General features: G+C 43.1%; 1 protein-coding gene across 4 annotated transcripts in view; it reads right to left on the bottom strand.

The window, feature by feature from the left end:
- The window catches only part of DYM (dymeclin), a 343,122-nt gene that overhangs the window by 36,566 nt on the left and 281,236 nt on the right, over positions 1-25,320 (bottom strand). For 3 of the 4 annotated variants that reach the window (XM_075840896.1, XM_075840904.1, XM_075840919.1), the window contains one exon: positions 21,791-21,904. In XM_075840896.1, coding sequence (XP_075697011.1) covers positions 21,791-21,904 — 114 coding nt within the window. Of the gene's footprint in view, positions 1-3,533; positions 4,318-21,790; positions 21,905-25,320 lie in introns of those variants that run through there. The other variant, XM_075840911.1, reaches the window with a different exon arrangement.

Genomic DNA, 25,320 nt, shown 5'->3' on the forward strand with positions numbered 1-25,320 from the left:
GTTCCCGACCGCTGGCTGTATTTTTACGGCCAGCGGTCAGGGACGGGTCCTTAAAACCCGAGCCATAGACTTTCTACGGCTCGGGTTTTAACATGCTGCCCGCGCGATCGGGCAGCTGAATGTCGGGTCTCCGGCTGTCAGTGACTGCCGGGGACCCTGAGGAGAAGACAGAAGCAGCTATTCTGCTTCTGTCTTCTCCGATGTCTTACACAGCGTTCAATGAACGCTGTGTATAGGAATAGAGACAGCAGCAGCGGCGCTGTCTCTATTCCTCCCGGTGATCATGTGACTGGTCACATGATCGCCGGGTGCCGTTAGTGGCAGACTGTTGCTGGGTCTAACTAGACCCAGCACAGCCCTATTAGTGACAATCGTCACTATGAGAGGGCTGATTTCCCCTGTAACTGGGGCTGCTGTGCATCTCCAGTTACAGTGGAAAAACATGGTGTAAAAGAAAGAAAAAGTATATATAAAGTTCCCCAAAGGTCTTTTTTGACCTTTGAGGAACAGACCACAGTAATAAAAAAATAATAAAGTAAAGTGCAAAAAAAAATTAAATAATAAATACACATAAAATACCCACCCCAAAAAAACCATTCCCCCCGCCAATCATTGTTGTAACGCTAGCGCTGACCCAATTACCCTAATATAGACATGTAATATATTAAAATTTACGGTAGACAATGACGATCACAAATAACAGATCTATTTTAGGGTAAAACTATGTTGTTACCAAAAAAAATAGCTGAAACGTAAAAAAGCTTATTTTTTTTACTATTATTTTCAAACTTTATGAATAAAAATTCTAAAATAGCAAAAAAGGTGTGTATAAAAACGATAAAAAACGAAACCTGCATTGTCTACGGAAAAAACGTCGCAAAAATCACGTCGTTTTAATTTATTTTTTATAAAAATGTGTGTTTGGTGCAACTTTGTAATTACGTTTTATTAAAAAATATTTTCACTTTTTGAGATACAGCTGCTTTGTATCCTGTATCCGTCAGGTCAGCAGGACTGACGGGATCAGTGACACGGGCCCTGCGCTAAATTATAATCTTAGATGTGATAGATTTGAGGTGGATCCTGCGTGTCACTGATCCTGTCAGTCCTGCTGACCTGACGGATACAGGATACAAAGCAGCTGTATCTCAAAAAGTGAAAATATTTTTTAATACAATCAATCAATCAATCACACACATACTAATATATATATATATATATATATATATATATATATATATATATATATATATATATGCATATATATAAAATTATGATATAAAGTTTTTAAATGTGTACATAACATTGTGGCACTATATACAAGGGGGAGCGCTGTGTGGCACTATATACAAGGGGGAGCGCTGTGAGGCACTATATACAAGGGGGAGCGCTGTGTGCCACTATATACAAGGGGAGTGCTGTGTGGCACTATATACAAGGGGGGGCGCTGTGTGGCACTATATACAAGGGGGAGCGCTGTGTAGCACTATATACAAGGGGGGGCTGTGTAGTGCTATCCACAGTGGTATGTGTGTGGCGCTCTTTATAGGGGGGGGCTTTTTGGTGCTATTTACAAGAGGGGGAGGGCTGTGTGGCGCTCTCTACAGGGGGCTGTATGGCACTATCTATATGGGGCTGTGTGTAACGCTCTCTACGGGGGGAATGTGTGATATATAGAGGGGGCTGTGTATGGCGATATCTATGGGGGGCTGTGTGTGGCACTATGTACAGGGGGCTGTGTGTATGTGGTGTTTTACAGTGTGTGGTATTATTATATTCAGGCGCGCAGTGTTTGGTGCTATTATATTTAGGGGCACAGTATGTGGCACCATGATAACTTTATTTTCGTTTATAGGTGTGGAAATGTTGGAAAAGTGAGGAGACGTCTGAGTGGCAAATTCTGCAGAAATGAGTCATGGCCGGGAGAAGTCGTCATGAGCGCTGGATCGGATGGAGAAGAAAAGAGGAAGAAAACTACTAGAATCTGAGACGTCGTCACCTGTGAGTCACTAGATTTATAGAGAATCTGTCACCTCTCCTGACATGTTTATTATAGGAATCCTTGTATTTCACAAAAAGTCTTTCTGCAGTCCAGGACTGATAGACAATTCCCCTTGTCAGGAGGATGTGTCCCTGCACAGTGTGATACTCTCAGTATGTATGGACACAGCCCTGTGACAAGGGAAATCGTAACACTGTTAATGCTTGCCCAGAAAGGTAGTGTTAAAAATAGTTACGGCGCGGCAGGGCGGCGGTGAGGAAGGGGGGCCCAAGTTTGGGTAACAGCCCAGGGCCCATGGTCTACTTAATCCGCCACTGGAGATGCAGCTCGGAGGGAGCCTTAAAGAGGCTCTGTCACCACATTATAATTGCCCTATCTCCTATATAAGGAGATGGGCGCTATAATGTAGGTGACAGTAATGCTTTATATTTAGAAAAACAATTATTTTAAACCACTTTAGGAGCGATTATTAGCTTTATGCTAATGAGTTTCTTAATGCCCAAGTGGGCGTGTTTTACTTTAGACCAAGTGGGCGTTGTACAGAGGAGTGTATGACGCTGACCAATCAGTGACCAATCAGCGTCATACACTTCTCTCCATTCATTTACACTGCACTAGCGATATAGTTATATCGTTATGTGCAGCTACATACACAAACACTAACATTACTGTAGTGTCCTGATAATGAATATACATCACTACCAGCCTGGACGTGATGTTTATTCAGAATCCTGACACTTCTGAATCTTTTCTGTGAGATTCCAGCAAGGCAAGCCCAATCTCGGTTGAAATGACAGGTTAATCTCGCGAGATTACGCTCGCCTTGCTGGAATCTCACAGAAAAGATTCAGAAGTGTCAGGATTCTGAATAAACATCACGTCCAGGCTGGTAGTGATGTATATTCATTATCAGGACACTACAGTAATGTTAGTGTTTGTGTATGTAGCTGCAATGCGGTGACAGAGCCTCTTTAAAGGGGTTGTCCGGCACGGAGCGGATTTTCATACACAGGACGACGGCCGCTATGCGGAGACCAGAGCCATCTGCTTCCGGCATGACCACTGCATAGCATCCAGAGCTAGGTTTACTGATGTGCAGCCGATAAGACGCAAACCTATGATGTATTAGCGATCATTCGTCCCCATACATTCCGACCATTGCTCCATGATAATAGAACCAACAGAGCGCCGATTTACGCGCTCTATCATCGATCATTACCGACGTGTAAAACCATCCTTATACCCAGGACATACCCGCTCCTGTCTAGTGAAATCCTTATAACCAGCTCCATTAATTGCTGCATCCAGGAATTTGAACTCTGCATTCCCTTGGAAATAGACACTAGACTGAAACAAAGAACGCATCTCCACACAGCAGATGAAATAGTATGTGTGGGCGCCAGGGGCTTTGAAAGTTTGTGAGAGCATTGTTAAAGACTTGAAGACTATTATACCATATTACAGGAAGTGCACAATCAGCAATAGCCCTTTCATTAGAAATATTTATTTGCAATTGAGCTTGTGGGTGTTTAAAACAGACCTTACGCATTCATATATGTCTATTACTCAGTAATGTCCCGTAACTATACTCAACCCTACACACAAGACTATGCAAACCATATCATCCGCCTTGTAGGCCAAACAATTTAGGCCAATGTTATGGGCAAATTAAGAGGTTTGTTTTTTTTTAATATCAGGTACTACTCTCGCTGATCTCCTTGCTAAGTTTAGGTGGCTTTTGTGACAATGTATATAAAGTAGTTAGTCTTCTTCCTCATAATCATCCCATTCATAATAATATTGTCAATGGAATGAGGCTTTCCCAACATAGGCCATGCAAATCAGAACAGGCCAAGACTAGACGGTGACCAATCATGGATCCTGGTGGGTAATGCATCCCAAAATCAAAGTGTAACTTTTTTTGAGAGATTCGATCGTTTTTTTCCAGTTGACCTGTGATCCAATAGAAGTAAATGCAGAATGGGCCTTCAATTGGACTATTGGGCAACAGCACTTTGTTGCTCCATAGGTGAAGTCCTGATCCACTTTGGCATGACCACACAAATCTTGAGACTTCCGTGCATGACTCAAGACAGTGACTTCAGACTTTTACTGAGCACCATTGTTGCTTGTTATGGTCTCAACAGCAATACAGGACAATGGGGTACTGCAGAGTTAGGCCAGGATCACACATACACTTGATGGAGTTTTTGGTTCAGGTTTTTTAGCCAAACAGGAGAAGATACAAAAGAAAGCAGATGCGTCAGTCTTTTCTTCATATCTTTCGTTCCTTTTGGATCCACTTCTGGCTTTGGCTAAAAACACAAGCAAAAAACTGCATCAAAACCGAGTGTGTGATCCTGGCCTAAGTGAGGATATGCTTAAAATACAACTCCACTCTTGGCTGGAATCTAGGTTGGCAGGAATGGGTTATAATGCACAAGATAACTACTGGCTGAAAGTTGTCTGGGGTGTTAACCCCATCCCTATATTAGAAGGCACAATTTGCGAAGGAGTGAACAGCTACCGGACTAAGATCAAATAAGGCCAATCTAGTTCCCTTCCTGACTGTCTTAGAGTGGCTGTCCAAGGCACCCGCTGGCAACGTAATGTGCCGAGGGTGCAGTTTGTGAAATTTTTCCTAGTTCCACCACCTATTAATCATGCATGATAAACCCTATAAATTGCATTACTGTACTCTAGAAATCAGTGACTAGAAATTAAAAACACATAAAATACTATAGTATCTCTACTTAAACAGTGTTTCCTGAGGTGCATAACCCACGATGCCCCTAGAATAGCCTGTGGCCTGGGTGACTGGTTGAAAGACTTCCTGCAGAGAAACAAGGCCGGTGAACCACCCTTACCCCGGAATAATATTGCACACCAGAATGTATCCCACACCATAAAACCTGTTAGCGCCACTCTTCATGATGCTTGTGAAGTCTCCTGAAGAATTTAGGTAATTTTACACAGGCCAATGATCAGGCAAACAAGCGTTCACATGAACGCTCGTTCCTGATCATTGCCCAGGCAATGATCATCCGATAAAGGCTCGTTCATCAAATTGAATACTTGTAAATGCAACCTTCAATATTATCGTTGTCGGCAGCAAATCTCCCTGTGTAAAACTATAAACTTAGCAGGGAAAACATTTAAATACGTTACTATAAAACCTTTAATTAAATACATATAGAAAGCCAAATTGCTATTTAATGTCATGTTTGACATGTTTGATGTGCTGCCGACATAATAGAAATGTATGGGGACGAACGATTGTAGGAACGGCCGCTCATCCCCATACATAACCAATCATTGCTCCTTGTGAAAGTCTATATAGGTGTAATTTGGGTTTACACTCGAAAAGATGCTCCAGAATTGTTATTTCATGGGAAATACAGGCATTTACTAAAACATACATGTCAGGAGAGTTGCCAGGTCCTCTTCACTGCACCACACAGGAGAGCTGACAGATCCTCTATACTACACCAGACAGGAGAGCTGACAGGTCCTCTACACTACACAGGAGAGCTGACAGATCTTCTATACTACACCACACAGGAGAGCGGACAGCTCCTCTATACTACACCACACAGGAGAGCTGACAGATCTTCTATACTACACCACACAGGAGAGCTGACAGGTCCTCTATACTACACCACACAGGAGAGATGACAGGTCCTCTATACTACACCACACAGGAGAGCTGACAGATCTTCTATACTACACCACACAGGACAGCTGACAGATCCTCTATACTACACCACACAGGAGAGCCGACAGACCCTCTATACTACACCACACAGGAGAGCTGACAGATCCTCTATACTACACCACACAGAAGAGCTGACAGATCCTCTATACTACACCACACAGAAGCGGTGAAAGATCCTCTATACTACACCACATAGGAGGACTGACAGACCCTCTATACCACACCCCACAGGAGAGCTGGCAGCTCCTCTATACCACACCACACAGGAGAGCTGACAGATCCTCTGTACCACACCACACAGGAGAGCTGACCGGTCCTCTATACTACACCACACAGGAGAGCTGACAGCTCCTCTATACTACACCACACAGGAGAGCTGACAGATCTTCTATACTACACCACACAGGACAGCTGACAGATCCTCTATACTACACCACACATGAGAGCTGACAGACCCTCTATATTACACCACACAGAAGAGCTGACAGATCCTCTATACTACACCACACAGAAGAGCTGACAGATCCTCTATACTACACCACACAGAAGCGGTGAAAGATCCTCTATACTACACCACATAGGAGGACTGACAGACCCTCTATACCACACCCCACAGGAGAGCTGGCAGCTCCTCTATACCACACCACACAGGAGAGCTGACAGATCCTCTGTACCACACCACACAGGAGAGCTGACAGATCCTTTGTACTACACCACACAGAAGAGCTGACATCTCCTCTGTACTACACCACACAGGAGAGCTGACATCTCCTCTGTACTACACCACACAGGAGAGCTGACATCTCCACTATACTACACCACATAAGAGAGCTGACAGATCCTCTATACTACACCACACAGGAGAGCTGACAGCTCCTCTATACTATACCACACAGGAGAGCTGACAGCTCCTCTATACTACCACACAGGAGAGCTGACAGCTCCTCTATACTATACTACACAGGAGAGCTGACAGCTCCTCTATACTACACCACACAGGAGAGCTGACAGCTCCTCTATACTACACCACACAGGAAAGCTGACAGATCCCCTATACTACACCACACAGGAGAGCTGACCGCTCCCCTATACTACACCACACAGGAGAGCTGACAGATCCTCTATAATACACCACACAGGAGAGCTGACAGCTCCTCTATACTACACCACACAGGAGAGCTGACAGGTTCTCTTTACTGTGTAACACAGGAGAGCTGACAGCTCCTCTATACTACACCACACAGGGGAGCCGACAGCTCCTCTATACTACACCACAGAGGAGAGCTGACAGATCATCTTTAAATAATTCTATTGGCAATTCCCTAACATACATCTAGTTTCTGGATATAATCAGATGAGAGAACATGGAAACTAAGCGGATGCTCTCCAAGCATAGTCTGCAGAATACAGGCGCTGTTTATGGCAGCCTGTATCCTCTCAACAGAACGAGCAATGGGGCTGTCACAATGTGCTGATATTTTTTAACACACACACACACACACACACACACACACACACACACACACAGGATTGACACGTGATTAACAGCACCAGGGAAATGCCTGAAGCACCACATCACATCTTGGCGGAGGTCTCCCGTCTCCATGTACACACAAAGTCACAACGGTTGTCTAAGCAAGACCGTGTCCCAAATCCGGAAATGATTTCCAGAGAAATCATGCTGACACACAATTTTCCTTATGATCTGGAATGCAGTTTTTTTTTTTTTTTTAACGATGTGCCGTTTCCATCTGAAAGCCTTATTACTTTCTGCTGGCGGCGTTCTAGACAGAACTTGATATTACATGGGAAAAGGGTTTGAAAAGCAGAAACCCAAGACATTACTGGTGCATACTTTCCAGTGTTGACGCTGTAGCTGCTGTGTTTATCCACCATTCTATATTTTTATTCGAGGTGTCAGAAACCTTTAAATGTTCTTTAAGCTTGTGCCAAGAAAATATGTAAGAATCAAGCATTTCTCCTGGAGTCGACTAACAAATCACTCAGCTGGGAAAAGCTTTATTGTGACATCATTGACGAGCGATCAAAAAATCCTGGACTTGCCCTCAAGATGACAAAAAAAATAATTCTGTTCAGCGGTTTATAGTTATGGCTTTCCCTGGGAAAAATGGGTGAACCTCAAAATCAGTTATGAAATCAAACGTAGGGGCTGTCTTACAGGTTTCCCAAACTCATGGAAGGCAAAAATTCTACAAACATATAGAGGGTCAGATTTATCTTAGAATAACTCGGTGGCCTCATTATTCAGGAGTGTGGAAAAGCTGGGTGTGAAATGCATTTTTAAAACTGTGCCTTTTTTGATGGCTTGCTCTGTTTTTACAAACTTCAGTAGGCCCTACCTGTCGCTTTTTTGATGCGGTTGTCTCCCATTGACTTGAATTGTATGGCTCGGACATTCTCTTATAATGAGGTAATTGGGCTTAATCCCACTTGCTTAGCCAGATCTGAGAGCTAATATAAAGAGTGTCCATTAAAACTAAAGGTTGGGGGCTGTTTTTTAAACAGATGACCTATCCAGACCGCTATACTGTGAACGAATCCTTCTGCTTCCGGCACCACAAAACAGCTGATCGGTGCAGGGTCCGGGTGTCAGACTGTCACACATCATATACTGATGACTTATCCTGTGGATAGGTCATCAGTATAAAAAACAGCCCCGAACCTGAACAACCGCTTTAATGAATGGCCTGTTGATTCCAGTGGGTGTCAATGCAATACTACTATTCCCCTGCCATTTTGCATTATAGAGAAGCTGCTGTTTTAGTAAATACTTGTACTTCCCATGAAAAACAATTCTGGATTATTATTTTTTAAAACTTTGTGTTGTTCCTCTGTTATTCCTCTTGGAAATGTATTAATGCATAAACTGGGCATTAACATAGTCAACAGGGGGAATCCCTACATAGTCTGACACTTTCTAATCAGTGCTGATTGTTTAGGGACACAATCTATTGACAAGGAGAATAGTTACACCCCATTGTCAATTAATTCAAATATTTGCAGGAGGAATGACTATGGAACAGCACAACACAGAGTATTAAGAAGAGGTAATAAGGATTTGATGTTTTATGGGGAATACAAGTATGTTCTAAACTAGGTCCTCCATAATGCAAAATGGCAGGGGTATTTTTAGCTTTGCATTTACACCCATATGTCAGGAGAGCTGGTAGGTCATCCTTATGATTTGGCTTCCCCTGCTGATATCAGCTAGACCTGTCAAAAGAAATGGGGTAGTCCATACTGGAAAATTCTTATAAGGGCTTATTCAGACGAACGTATAATACGTCCGTGCTACGAGCGTGATTTTCACGCGCGTCGCACGGACCTATGTTAATGAATGGGGCCGTTCAGACTGTCAGTGAATTTCACGCAGCGTATCTCTGCTGCGTGAAACGCAAGACATGTCCTATATTTGGCCGTGCTTCGCGCAGCACCCACCCATTGAAGTCAATGGATGCGTGCAAATCGCGCTCGGCACAAGGAAGTACTTCCGGGTGCCGCGCATGATTCGCGCAACAGTAGTAAAATGAATGAATGAAAGCAGAAAAGCACCACGAGCGAAAGTCACGCAGCCACGCATCATATGCTGATGACAGACGGACCATTTGCGTGCGCAAAACGCCACATTTTTTGCGCGCGCATAACGCACGCGCTCGTCTGAATCCGGCCTAAGAGGTAGGGAGTCATCATACCATCTTGGTCTCTCAAAACTAGCAGTATTTGAAAGGGCTGTTCTAAAGGCGGGCACATACCAGAAGATCACTGTACCGTTTGAACCATTAGAGCCAGTTCAAACAGAGTTTTTTTTACACGTTTTTTGATGCGGAAACGGCGTTGGAAAACAAGTAAAAAAACGGCTGAAAATGCCTCCCATTGATTTCAATGGGAGGCGGAGGCGTTTTTTTCCCACGAGCGGAAAAACAGTCTTGCAGGAAAAAGAAGCGACATGCCCCATCTTCGGGCGTTTACGCCTCTGACCTCCCATTGACATAACTGGGAGGCAGAGAAAGCGTATTTCGCTGTGTTTTTTGCCCGCGGCGCTCAATGACCGCAGGTGAAGAAATTTCACAAACTAACATGTCGCAAAGCTGGCGCCCTATTACAGGACCACACTGAAATTCAGTGAGACCATTAAAATGACCCATTCTTTCACAAATGTTTATAAAGGCAGACTACATGGCTTGGTGTGCCCTAATACTTTTGTCCACATAATAGATTATTTATTTATTAGTGTGCATATGTATATCTAAACCACCCCAACACTTTTGGGATAATATTCTGCAGACTGATAAAAGTCAGAGGTGGAATTTTTTGGAAGACCTGGGTCTCGTCACATTAGGCGTAAACCGAACGCTGCGCTCCACCATAAGCGCATCATACCAACAGTCAAACATGGTGGTGGTAGTGTGAAAGTCAAACATGGAAGTGTTGATAGTAGTGTGATGGTCTTACATGGCGGTGTTGATAGTAGTGTGATGTTCTGACATGGTGGTGATAGTAGCTTGATGGTCTGACATGGCGGAGTTGATAGTAGTGTGATGGTCTGACATGGCGGAGTTGATAGTAGTGTGATGGTCTTACATGGCGGTGGTGATAGTAGTGTGATGGTCGGACATGGCGGTGTTGATAGTAGTGTGATGGTCAGACATGGTGGTGGTGATAGTAGTGTGATGGTCTGATATGGTGGTGGTGATAGTAGTGTGATGGTCTGACATGATGGTGGTGATAGTAGTGTGATGGTCGGTCTGACATGGTGGTGGTGATGGTAGTGTAATGGTCTTACATGGCGGTGTTGATAGTAGTGTGATGGTCTGACATGGCGGAGTTGATAGTAGTGTGATGGTCTGACATGGCGGAGTTGATAGTAGTGTGATGGTCTTACATGGCGGTGTTGATAGTAGTGTGATGGTCTTACATGGTGGCGGTGATAGTAGTGTGATGGTCTGACATGGTGGTGATGATAGTAGTGTGATGGTCAGACATGGCGGTGTTGATAGTAGTGTGATGGTCAGACATGGTGGTGGTGGTGATAGCAGTGTGATGATCTGACATGGTGGTGGTGATAGTTATGGTCTGATATGGTGGTGGTGATAGTAGTGTGATGGTCTGACATGGTGGTGGTGGTGATAGCAGTGTGATGATCTGACATGGTGGTGGTGATAGTAGTGTGATGGTCTGATATGGTGGTGGTGATAGTAGTGTGATGGTCTGATATGGTGGTGGTGATAGTAGTGTGATGGTCTGACATGATGGTGGTGATAGTAGTGTGATGGTCTGACATGGTGGCGGTGATAGTAGTGTGATGGTCTTACATGGCGGTGTTGATAGTAGTGTGATGGTCTGGTGCTGCTTTGCTTCTGCAGGACCTGGACGTCTTGTCATGATTGATGGAACCATGAATTCTACGGTCTATCAGAAAATCCTGAAGGTTCATCAGTTCAGGACCTAAAGCTGACGCGCAGTTGGGTTTAGCAGCAGGACAATGAACCAAAAAACACAAGCAGGTCCACCCCTAAACGGCTCAAAAGAAACCAAATGAAGGTTTTGGAGTAGCAGAGTCAGAGTCCTGACTTGAATCCCATTGAGAAGCTGCGGCAAGACCTTAACGCGGCAGTTCATACAAAAATCCCTTCGATGTATCCGAGTTATAACAATTCTGCAAACAAGAGTGCGATAAAATTCCTCCACAGCGATGTAAAAACTCAGCACAAGTTATCACAATAGTTTGAATGCAGTTGTTACTTCCAACACTGGCACAAGTTATTAGGTTTAGGGGGCATTATTTTTTTTCACATGGGTGATGTGGATTTGGAATAAATCTTAATCTCTTATAAATGGAATGATTATTAAAAGCTGCAATTTGTGTTCACTAGTGTTGTCTTTATCTTATATTAAAATCAGTAACAAATATGCAAAAACAACAGAAATGGGAAGGGACAAATAGTTTTATATATATATATATATATATACATGTGTGCGTGTGTGTTTTAATGTAGGTGTGTATATGTCTGCAAGTATCTAGGTTTGTTTGTGTGTGTGTGTATGTTTGTGTACGTCTGTGTGTTTGATTGTGTATGTCTGCATGTAAATATCTGTGTGTGTGTGTATATATAGATATATATATACACACACATTTGTGTGTGCGCACGTAGGTTTGCGTATATCGGTCTGTGTAGGTGTGTGTGTGTATATATATATATATATATATATATATATATATATATATATATATATATATATATATATATATATATAGCAAAAGAGAAGGCAGCAGCACCACACAGAAATCATTGACCAGGTGCTCAGCAAAACGTCCCGATCCTCGGACGGAATGTAAGGTATAGCAAAAGAAAATTTGCAGCACTCCAATATGAAAAAAATAGTGGTTTATTCACTCCAGATACAACAGCAACGTTTCAATCCTACAATAGGATCTTTATCAAGCCTGTCTGTCTGTATATGTATATATATATATGTGTTTGTGTCGGTCTGTATGTATATATGTTTGTGTGTGTCTGTGTGTGTATATATAGGTTTGTGTATATCTGTGTGTATATATGTTTGTGTATGTCTGTATGTATGTGTATATAGGTTTGTGTGTATAGGTCTGTGTGCAAGCTATCTTGCATTTTAGGGTGGTCCATAATAGCAGGGCTATTGGACCCCTGGGTGGCCGGGGAGAATGTTCTCCTCTGCTTTCCTCTAACCCAGTACTTGAGTACACAGGGCTTTACTCCGGGATCTGTCTAAAGTCTCCAATCCTACAACGCACATATCGGAGCCAAGCAGAAATTTTCCAGTGTCCCAGTTTGCGCAGAGCTGGCAGACATTCGCTGTACAGTTGTACGGAGCCTGATCAGCTCTTTCTTATGATGAATTCACTGCACCCTGTAAGAGGCTTGTTCCCCACATAAGTCGTCAGACAGATAAAATAATGTTACGAAATAACGTTAAAAGGGGTTTTCTGGTAAATAAAACTTACTTACGATATAATGAAAAGTTCTGCAACACTCGACACATTGTTTGTTTGTTTCCTCACCATTTTCAATATCTCTGCTTGCCATCAATGAATGGAAAAATTCTTAACTACGCCATAAAAATCCATACCCATCTCCTACTTCTCACACCTGAGAGCTTGCTACAATTGTATCCAGTCCAAAAAAATCCCCTGTGAGCTAAATACATCAGGAGCACAGGTCTCGTTACTGTTCTGAGAGTTTGCTACAATGTATCACTGTGGAATACAGATTGTTTAGCTAACAGAGGATTGTCTAGAGTCCTGATTTGTAACAAATCCTCAGCTGCGAGAAGTATTCTGTCCTCACTGCTGCATTAACATCGGTGCTTTAGATGCCAAAAAGATGAGGATCCTGGTAGTTACAGACTGCAGCTAGGGACGGCGTGTGGACCTGCTGATGTGCTGAACTAGGAGGCTCTTGGCTTTTTCTGTCCCCACTTGGTTTACCAACATTTCTGGAACATAAGGTGCCAAATTAATGGACTTCTACTTTTAGTGAAATCATTATTACAGATCAAACTGATACAAAAGGTGTCATAGGACAAAGAGGTGGAAGGAGTGTAGTCACAGTAAGCTGGGGCGGTGGGGAGTTGTGTGTGTATATATATATATATTTATTACACACAGTATGTATTATAACAATATTCTATTACCGACATCTTGACATTACAATGTATCTCTTACCACGAAAACCTTGCGCTGCTCTATATTTTAAGCGTCATTTGGTAATACTTTCCGGACCCTGTCAGGATGAAAGCAGCTTATAAACTAGATATAATTAGTGTAAATATTTGTCAAGAACAAAAAGATTCTCATGTCAGTAGCTTTCTCCCATATACTGCTAAATACCTAGCGAAGAGCCAACGTGTTGTTATTTATAATGGCGTGATTGTAAATGCGGCGCACACTGCCTTACATATCCTGCAGCCATAAAGAACAAGCACGATTTACAGCCCCACGTCTCAGGCGAATGGCAGGAACTTCTATCTTCTCAAGCCTGAGGTTATTTTTGCAATATAGTAAATATATAGACATACATACATACACACAAAATATACACAGGTACATGTGCGCGCACACACACACACACACACACACACACACACACACACACACACACACACACACACACACACACATATATATATACATATGTATGTACGTACGTATGAAGACAGGAGGTTAATGGAAACCCCCCCAAAATTACACACAGAATTGAGTAACTTTGTAGATTCTTTGCTTTCAAGAGTCCTAAGTGTCAGGATGTTACTTCTCATCCAAATCTATATTCAGAATTTTGCATACAGATTTCCTGTAACCAAAGAGCAGTGCATTGTGGGAACTCAGCTGTTAGGTCATGTATGTATGACAGTGGGGTGGAGTAAAAAACATGTATGACAGTGGGGTGGAGTAAAAACGGTAGTCGGTTTCCGGGCAACCAGCAGAACTTTGAAAGAAGCTCTGGACGTGAATGAAGTGAAACATGATGTGACTCGAAATCCATAAGTTGCAGTTACTCCATTTTTTGTAGACTTTAAATAAAAATTATTAAGCTAACCCAGCAGTTAGCTAATCACCACGGGCCGACTTCCGAAAACCCCCCATATCAGCTGTTCTCGCTGGGGGAAGTTGGGGCTGGCCATACATTTGTAGTGTTACATGGCTGTTCACGTAATATATGGACAGGCTGGGTCCACCAGAGTTAGATTGGAGAGTGTTCAGCGACCCTAAATCAAGGGCACATACAATATCTTGACTATCATGGACAATTGTTAGTACTTGTCCACCGCTCCAGTCCCTGCGTCTTGCTCCTCAGTTTAAAAGATTTTCTTATTACTGGTGTCAATTATGTTGGTCAAAATAAGGGTACGACATACTGAACTTCTGAGAGATCTAACCTCTCTCCAGCATGTCCCATATAAAACGTCAATATAGGGGATCTGTTATAGGACAGTTTTAGGTTAGGACAAAGGGGTATGCCACCCACAAACATTTATCACCTATCCACTGGAAAAGCTGACTTTTTCCTTCTTAGCGGTTATCGTATAGATCCAATCTCAGTGTACTGAGTTGTCTGACAGTCCGGTTGCTAGGAATGCACTGCTTAACAACCAGTCTTATTTTATGTGGTTGTCAGTCAGTAAATACTTAGCAACCAGTATCAGATTACTCCAGTCTTCAGCTTAGTGGGTTTTGCTCCTAAACGAAGAACAGAGAAGAGTCCAAGAAGCTTGGCAGGAATGGAACCATACCAGTCTCTACTGCTGACGCTTAATAATGAGAAACCGAGTGAGCGGATCAATGACTGCACACACTGTATGTGAAGAACTGTCCCCAACGCCAATAAGAAGCCCTCAGAGGGCTAACGTGTTGGGGTAGTTAGGTTTTTATTCACCCGGGGCAAAAGTTTAGTTTGCTGCTCTAGCCCTGTATCTAAATACCCTGGCTAAGGCAGAGTGGCTTGTCAGTACCCCTCCTGGCACCTATCACGCAGGGCACATGCCCCACCAGCCCTCCAAGCTGCACACCTTGGCTCAGGTATAACCGTAATCATACAGTAGCTCCTCTGTATTAGGGCATCTTATAGGAAAATATCCTTGTAGATGTATTGGTCAATGTATACATGAGGCCCGTACATCTTTTTTTTTTTTTATAGATATTCATATCCCATACAATTTGGCCCCAGAGCAACCTCATCCAGGAAGAACAATCTCTTATCCAGATTAAATACAAATGGAATGACCTCAGAAGCCGACATCCGTGATTGCATACAAAATACTTAATAAAATTGCAAAAGGAAAACTTCAGTGTGAACTGAGCTGAAGGTTTCTTAAATAAATAACATTAATATGTGCGTGTCCACATCAAAGATATTTATGGAGCACAACCAAAAACATCGTCTCCCAGCAGATAAGTGGTGTCCAGGACAACGTTCCCAGCTCTCTGGATGGCGGCAGCTATCGCCGGACTAACCACTCTATAAACCCTGTGATAAGAGTCGAGACAGGGCCTTTCTTCCTTCACACTGAACATCCATCTAACTGCAGATAGCAGCTCAAGGGAAGCCCCTGGAGGAGCAAACAGGAGCCTGAAATATTTGGCAGGTTACAATCTAATTAACAAGGTAATAGGGTTTACCTTATAGATGTTCAGTATAGAAAACTCATTTTCACGTACTCTATGTACCTGGTGATTCTGAGTTCATAGAGTGGTAAGCGTGGTAATAAAGAGTGTCTCTGGCTCTGGAGGACCTATCCTGTCCTGCATTACACACACAACACATTGACATGAATGGACACTGTGTAATGCTTTATTTCCCATCGTAGATGTGGAGGTGATAGGGTTTCGAAGTTAAAATGTATGGAATTAGAATGGATCTTCAAATTAGATACCCTATTCCCTAGAGGCCTCGATGTGGATTTTTAAATCTCCCCCAGGTACTCTAGATAAGCCACAGTTGTACTTTGATGTGATCACTTGCTCGACATCTCCTGTTGTGTCCTATGTCCCTACTTCCCGTGTGTCGGAAAACAACAGTTTGATTATTCAGTAATAATATTTTTAATAGAAAGTTTTTAGAATAGGAAACATGCCTTGCTATATAACTATATTTGTAGAATTTCTTAAATAATATCCTAAAAATGCGTTATATATATATAAGAAAAGGGGGAAGAGAAAATAATATATTGTATTATTTTCTCCTTTCTGAGAATATAGTCTCATATGTATCAATATATTACAAATTTAATGTATGTACCTGATTAATTTGGGACATACACGTTCTATTCTACTATTGAATTGTACTCCCTTTATATGGGTTGGTGATAGGAGTTACATCTGTTCTCTTGGGGGGTAGTTATACAATTTTGGGCAGATCGTCTTTATGACCACACTGAAATATTATCTTCAGTTTACATATAAGTTATCCCAATACATTAGATTATTAACCCCTTCATGACTTCCATAAAGCTATATACGTTCTAACTTCCGATGCCCCGTGCAGTTAGCAGGTGTATAGACGTTGACAATCTGGAACGGATTTAATGAGTGCAGTGCTGCTTCAGTGTGAGCAGCGCTGCAGTCTCATGTCGGCCGAGGCTCTGAGAGCCCAAGAATACACCACGCACTGTAGATTGTGCCACCCACAACCCCCTGTAGGTAGCGCAAAACCCTCTGTAGATAGCGCCACCTAAGCTCCATACAGCTTCGGAATCCCCGACCAGCGATCTGGCCAAGGATTCCCCTCCTAGAGGGAGCCCCCGCCGTCTCGCCATTCCTGCTGTAGATAGTGCCACCCACACTGCAGATAGCAACCTCCCCACTGTAGATCGTGCCACCTGAACGGACTCTAGAAGCGGAATCCCCGTTGTCAGATCGCAGTGGTCGGGGATTCCGCTTCTAGAGAGAGCCCCTGACAGGCTCCTAGAGGCTCTCTCTAGGAGCGGAATCCCCGGCCGAAACTCTTGCCAGGGATTCCGCTACTGGAGAAGCCCCTGGTCTCACTATCAATATATGGACAATGACGTCAGCGGCTCTCTCTAGGAGCGGAATCCCCAGTGTCCGATCGTTCCCTGCCGGGGATTCAGCTACTGGAGAAGCCCCTGGTGTCACTATCCATATATGGAATGTGACGTCAGGGGCTACTCCTGGAGCGGAATCCCCGCTCTGGCAGGGTATTCCGCTTTTAGAGTTAACCCCGGACATCAAACATCAGGGGCTTCCTGTAGGAGCGGAATCTTTGGTCAGAGTGATTCCCGCTGCTACAGTGGTGCTATTTACAAAGGGGATGCCACTTACCAGGGGGGGGGGGGTGGCGCTCTCTGCAGGGTGCTAAATACAGGGGGGATGGCGCTAAGTAAAGGGGGGTGGTGCTATATATACAGGGGGTGTGGTGCTATCTGCAGGGGGGTGCTATATACAGGAGGTGTGGCACTATCTACATGGGCACGGTGTGTGGCACTATGTGGGCATTATCTACAGGGAGAACTGTGGCACTATGTGGGCACTGTGGCCCTATTTACAGTGGGCACTATATGTGGGCACTCTGGCACTATTTACAGTGGGCACTGGCACTATTTACGTGGACAATCTACAGTGGTATTGCATCAGTATCTACATGGGCACTATGGCGTTTTCAGGGGGTTGGGACAAAAAAAACCCTAACGATTAAAATTCATCCATATTTTTTTTTCTTTTAACGTCCATGAAAAATGGATGGCAAATGGCGATTAAAAACGGTCAGACGGCCAGGAAATGGATTCAAATTTTGAGAAACATTGATGCAAACAACCATGAAAAACTGACACCTGATCTGTTGTGGACTGCCATTTTTTCCTACGACAGTGTGTATATAGCCCTCTTCACTTTCCCCTCACCGCAATCCAGGGTGACGGAGAGGGAAGAGGACTCATTTTTACAGAGCTCCACATTGTGTGTGTAATATATATATATATATATATATATATATATATAAATATATATATATATATATATATATAAACGTTGCATGTGGAATTCAACAGGTTCACTTTTTTCATTCATTTGGTAGTGCGGTCTCACTTTCCTTTATCTACATTAAAATGTCATTGGACTGTGACCTAGGAGGCATGCACCCACTCTAGTTGTGTGTCCAGTGCTGCTTATCTATATCTATTCACAGGATAGGTGATAATTGTCTGATCGCTAGGGGACCTACCACTGGGACCGACACCGATTGTGAAAAAGGGGGCCCTGCCCCCCTGTATGGAACGGCGGTAGAGTGTGTGCTCTGCCACTACATTCAAAGTCTATGGGAATGACGGAAACAGTCAAGCTGTTTGTCAGCACCATAGACATTGAAAGTAGCAGTGGGTGTGTACTCGACCGCTCCATTTAAGCTCCTCCTGACTGTGGGGGGTGAAGTGAGGAACTGGGGGTTCAGGACTCCTTTTCTTGCAATCAGTGGACGTCCCAGAAATCAGACAATTATCACCTATCCCGTGGATAGGTTTTAGTTATTGATTCTGGGACAACAACAACTTTAAATTTGTGCTTTATCCTGTAGCCTGATCGGAGTAAAATATAAAAATGTATATACCAAAAACAGTTATTTACAATGTATAATAATAAGAATAGGAAGGTCTACTGTAGCATTGACTGTAGTATCAATTGTGAATAGTGTTACCCTTTAAATTAAGCACATTAGACTCTACAGTGTGAAGCCCCCATTAAAGGCATGTGTGTACCATGTCTGCGTGGGTGTAAAGCCGTGACTTTCCAGTCATGACAATGGAGACTAATTAACCGGCTGCTTCTATAAATCCTTCACAAATCCATATATAGAACGTGAAAAATAAGGAGCTGAAAGCAGAACAAGTTCAGGTGAAAGTCAGCGGTGTGTAGAGAAGTGGATGTGTGTGTGGAGCTCAGACCTTGACAACGAGATTAGCAAAACTAGAGCGATAAAATAATAGATGGTCATAGCGGATACAAGAGCGAGAGCAGACAGGAGGGCACGGCCCAGTCCTTAAGCCGTCCTCTTCTTTCTCAGCCATGGCTTCTCTATACCTGAATTTTAAAGTGAACCAGTTGCCCATTTCAACCAGATTCCAACTTTCAGATTTCGAGGACCTTTGGAAAATGCAACCTGACCGGTACCTTGCTATGTGCAACTGCGCCACTTCTTGTTTGCACCAGTTTTGATACATCTTCCCCAAAGTTTCCAACATACCTATACCGCTCTATTTCTATCTCAATTTTGTAATCACCGGAAGTGGTCGTCTTAGGGTTACATTTGTTTCAGACCTTCCTTTTAACCCCTATATTCAGATGCTTGCCAAATCGTTCCATTGTCGTCTTAAAGGGTTTGTCCATCTCTGAGCACCATTTTACAGTTCCAATATAGATATTAAAGGGGTTGCTTGAGTTTGGAAAAACAGTTATTTATCCCAGGAAAAATCACCACACTTTCCAGAGGTTGTGTCTGGTATTGCAAGCTCAGCTACTTTTGAAGTGATTGGGGCCGAGTTGCAATGCAAGACACAGCATATGGACAAGAGTGGCGCTGTGGCCACCTATAAGATGCCAGCATCTACTAAATGCCCCCTGATTGGGAGAGTGTGTGTGTGTGTGTGTGTTATTCCCCACTGCTTATATAAATTAGGTCACATCAGCTTTCTCGAGGTAGCGCACAAGAGCACTCCTTCTGGAATTCAATCAAGTAAACCCCCGCGGCCCCATTTCATGTTTTGCAGGAAACCTTCACCCCCATTTAGTAGGTGCTGATTTTTTTATTCTTACATTTTTAGGATGGTATTTTTTTACATCATGCTCTTGATAGGATGGTTGGTAGCATTGGGGATGGGACACATTATATGACCTTCCTCGCAGGGCGGGTGTATGTATTGCTGGTAATTAGTGAGAAGCGTGACTTGTAACGCACGCTGCTGAACGGCATGAAAACGAATCTATTCTTGTTGTTACATTGTCAGGCTGCAGTAAAACTCCAGTTATGTGCTGCCTCCATTAAGAACAAAGAAATGCTTACACAAATACCGCCGTGGCCTCTTAAACGCTCCCCATTAAACAAGCTGCTGCACGTAGGTTTAAGACAAAAATATCTGCAGTTGTTTCACTAACCTGCGATCCAAGTCACGATGGACGCATCATTAATAAGAAGAGCAGCACGCGAGGGTTATACGCTATACTACATGAGACGGTGAATAGTGTGTAATACTGGTGAATCCAAATTTTAGACAAAACCAGTAAACCCCCCCCCCCCATGATTCTAATAACATACACCTCTTCTCCCGATGCTCGGACGAGGATAAACGGCTTGTAATATGTTCCTCCCCCTCTTGGCCCAACCCAATGTACAAGTCATGTACTCTTTCGCATAAACAGGCATGTATGACTTAGGTCCCTTTCATATAACTGCTTAAAAGGGCATGTCCAACTTTGAACACTATATTAGTTTCATCTTGTATTATACTCCAGAGCTGCATTCACAATTCTGCTGGTTGTTATTGGAAAGAGTTAGCAAGCTTGTCATCAGCTTGACTAAATCCCTATATTGCAGTGGGACCTACATCCGAATACTGGGCACTACCTGGCGTAAAGACTACTCTTCCCAGAAAGCAGATCTCCAGAGCAAGGAATGATGGGAGATTTTAGCTAACACGCTCCTAACAGACCTTTAATACATTATTAATTACTGTACAACTCCTGGGGTAAGGATGATAATTCATAGAATTCATATCACCAGAGAAAGCCCTGAGTGGATACCGAATCAGCAAGGGATCATTGGATTTAAGCTCTGAAGCCTGCAGAATTATGACTGCAGCTCTAGAGTATAATACAGACTGTAACTCATTTATAAAATGAGATGCGCCAAAAAAGTGGTGTAATGTGCATTAGAAAACGGTCATTACCCTATTTAGGAAAGACTTGTACTGCTTTTACAACAGATGTGTGAAAAAGATGCATCAAAAGGGCTTGGCAAAAGAACTCGCGACAGTTGAACCAAATTTATTATGGACTAGCACCACTTCATAAACGATCATTCTTTCCTACACGGAGGCAGTCGCATATTCCTCGCCCCTCTCACAGCTTCAGTCCTCCCTTTCTCCCTGCTGATGACGAGATGCTTCTTCTCAGTCACTGCAGCCTGCTGTGTGACATCGGACTCCTGAACCTGACTACAGAGGAGACTGTTTGTAGTCAGGATCTATGTAATTCAGTAATTTTGTGTTTTTTCTCTCATATTGCAGATCAAGATTTAATATATGGAATTGGTATTATGGATCTGCATTTTCAGACTTCATTGACAAGAATGGGGAGAATAAAGCCTCCAATGCTGCACATCATATTGAAATAAGGACACAAGCCACTGACTAACATGAGCGCTGTATAGAAGAAATTATTAATAGGGAACTTATATGGATTCGGACTATGATCATGGGACTGAGGCTTTCTACACGATTATATTACCCCGATAGTAAGGAAATTCCATGACACATTTGATGAAGGGGAATGTAGCGCTGTGCAGTGGACTTACCCTGAGCCTGTCTTTTGGCAGCGCAACGGCACCTTGTTTAATAACCTCCAGGACTCGTTCCACTGAGAGGTCGGATCCGGCCAGCTCCAGACGAGAGCTGAAGTAGCCAATGACCTACAAAACACACAAGCAATAGGTCAAATTGCAGCTGTCCCATATTCTCAGCTCATCGAGCTGGTTGCAAATTAATAAGGTTACCAAAAGGGTGCGTTCACACATCGTGTTCAGATAGTCTTTTCTAAGCTATTTGACGGAAATCGTGGCAAAACACTCCTTAATAGGGAACCATACAGGCTCCGTTGGGTGCCGCATGCACGGGGTTACTCTAGAACACCTCCATACATACAGACAACATGCATTACAGAATTCAACTCAAATTTTTCCCTCTTTATGCCTCCGTATGGAATCAGAGACATACAAAGTAACAGTAAAGGCCACCGCACCCCTATGTAAGGACTGTTACAATATATAATGGAGACCACACTTATACTGAAAAATGACCACGTTGCTGTAGAGCCGAATAGTACCATATAAACATTTAAAGTGCCTGAAGACTGTAATGGCAGCCATATTGGTGATTACTCAATTTTCCCAGAAACAGATATAGAAATTGAATACAATTTTACAGCTCTAGTAGAGGACAAGCAGCGGAGAGCAAATCAGAGACTCAAGGACATTTTTTTTTAATATACTACCAGTTTAATAAATGTAATTTTTTGATGCATTAAAACTAAACCTCCTAGTAGTGACACGGATACATGAGCTGTTGTAGCATCATATACGAGGGGCTCAGACCTTCAAAACACTACAATTTAAAGGGACAGTGTCATGATTTAAAAAAAATAAAATAAAAATATATGTGTTTTTATTTAATAAAATATTATATTGACTTTATTTAATTTTTCACACACAATGTTTTTTTTATTAACTCTTACTGTACTGGGGGCTGCCATGTTTTATCTCATGTGTGTATGTGTCTCTTAACAACACATACACAGATGGAATACGGCAGCACAGGGCATAGGACACAATGAACGGGTGCCGTTCATTGCGTCTGACATCTGGCTCTGTACTGCGCAGGCGCAGTTCAGAGCCACACAGCAGAGAAGCTGGTTTGTAGGGAAATAGCAGGCGCCATTATGAAGACCGGCTGCACTACAGGTAAGGTGTGTGTGTGTGTCTCTGTCCCTCTGTCACAGACCCCCGCACTTGTGACCCCCCCGTTCGCTAGATGTATTGTCAGTGTGGATGGTGTGCGGACTGTGATCGGGTGAGGAGGTGAGGTATCCGTCAGCAGGAGGTCGGGGAGGAGACTGTCAGCAGCAGATGGTTATTCCTATCACAGAGTGGTGTGACAGTCTCCTCTACTGCGGCGGAGACTGTCAGCAGGATTGTATGGTGACGCTGGAGGAGCCTGTCAGCAAGATTGTATGGTGACGCTGGAGGAGACTGTCAGCAGTATTGGGTGGCGATACTGGAGGAGACAATCAGCAAGATTGGGTGGTGATCCTCGAGGAGACTGTCAGCAGGATGGAGGGATAAAGACATTTTAGCAGGAGAGGCATGTAAAATGCGCCAAAAAAACGTGTCAAATACACGCCGTGTGAACCGGTCAACTGAACGGTCATTCACTTCACTTTCATCATTCTAAGGGTATGTTCACACGCAGTGTTTTCAGCCGTTTTTCGGGGCCGTAAACATCCCGAAAAACGGCTGAAAAATCTGAAGCAGAACGCCTCCAAACATCTACCCATTGCTTCAATAGGAAATACGGCGTTCTGTTGTGACGGGGCGTTTTTTACGCGGCCGTTATCCAAAAACGTAAAAAGACGCCCGCCAAAAAGAAGTGCATATCAAACCCAAAATGGCAGCCGGGCACTGCTTAGCAATTTGAAGACACCGTTTCACGGCTTGCAGGAGGGGGGGGGGGGTGAGATTCCCTCCCACATTTACGGAAGCTGTGAGTCAGGTTGCCTTGCCTTATTCACCTTGCTGTAATTCTGGGAAGTGCTCCCTCTGGTGGCCAACATAGGAAAACATGTCAAATTATTATTTAATTTTTAATACTTTCCACCATGTGGAAGAAAAAAAATAAGTACAGCAAAAAACTTAAATATAATAGAAATAAGTAACTTACTTAAAAAAAAATAAAAAAGAAGAAGAGGTTTAATTTGCGACACATTCCCTTTAAGGTTTGGTTTAGAAGTGACATTTCACATGGCAGCTCCAAGGGGTTCACATAGCTCGGCCTGTAATGCAATGTCAACAGATCTGAAGTCAGGTCATGGGCAGAGTGTAAGATTTCAAAGCAGAACCAAGAAGCACTCCAGACGGGCAGGGTTTCCTCTGCTACCCCCATATATAAAGCGGACACTGCAGACACAGGGATTCTACAGCAACATCCTCACCCGTGGTCTCCGCAGAACTCAACATGAATAGGTTACTGAAACATTTCCCAGATTCGTGTGTCTGCTGTGGTTTTGTACTAAATTAAGGGAAATGGAAGCATTTTTCTGCTGGGGATGAATGCAGTAGGTTTTAGGTATTCTGATTTAAACAACATTATTGCGAGGCCTATGTATAAAAAAAGATATTTAGTTGTTCTTTTCAGTGGTTAAGTACCGCATGAATGGAGTTCTGGTAACAGCGGATGTTATGAAGACCAATCTTAATGGCGCCACTTTACCGGTTCTTGGGTCAAACATTAGAACTCAAAAAATTTTCCAAGAAGAATATAAGAGACAGAAACGTTACAGAAGATGAAAGAGAGGGGCCCCATAGCAGTAATGACAATGTGGCCCCCATGCTGGTTCACACTAAACCACTACCTCTCCCGCCAGCTGGTTATACACCCCCTCCCTTTTCCAATCCCTTTGCAGGGAGACATGTTACTCAGGTATTTAACTCTTTCTTCTTGTGGAGAAGAAGACAAAGAGTTGAATAAAATAAATCTGGTGAGGCTGGGAACACACCTGCGTTCGGCTTTCCATGGTTCTGCTCCGTCAGCATGACAAACGCCACCGGCAGCCAGCAGAACCCATTGACATAAATGGGTTCCGTCGGGATGTCCGTGGTTTTACACTTACTTTATCGGAGTTACAGCCTGTATTACACTCCAGAGCTGCATTCACAATTCTGGAAGCTTCAGAGCTGAAATCTTCCATCGTTCCTTGCTTTGTAGATCTTTATTGTGGGAAGTCCTGTCTTTACACCAAATACTGCACAATAATCTAATGTAGGAAAAACTAAATGGTCCCACTACATTATAGTTAATTTATGCTGACAACAAACTCGTTGACTGTTTCCAATTACAACCAGCAGAATTGTGAATGCAGCTCTGGAGTATAATACCGGATGTAATCACGATCAGTAATGCAATGAATTTACAAAAAGACTGAACTTTTTATGTAGATGAATCTATATGTAAACTGTAAAATGGTATTCAAAAAGGTGGACATACCCTTTAAGGATAACCGTAGACGCAATGCTACATTTTATTACAGTTAATATGAGGAACTATTTAATAGGCG

This window comes from Rhinoderma darwinii, chromosome 1 (assembly GCF_050947455.1).
Source record: "Rhinoderma darwinii isolate aRhiDar2 chromosome 1, aRhiDar2.hap1, whole genome shotgun sequence".
NCBI classification, from domain to species: Eukaryota; Metazoa; Chordata; class Amphibia; order Anura; family Rhinodermatidae; genus Rhinoderma; species Rhinoderma darwinii.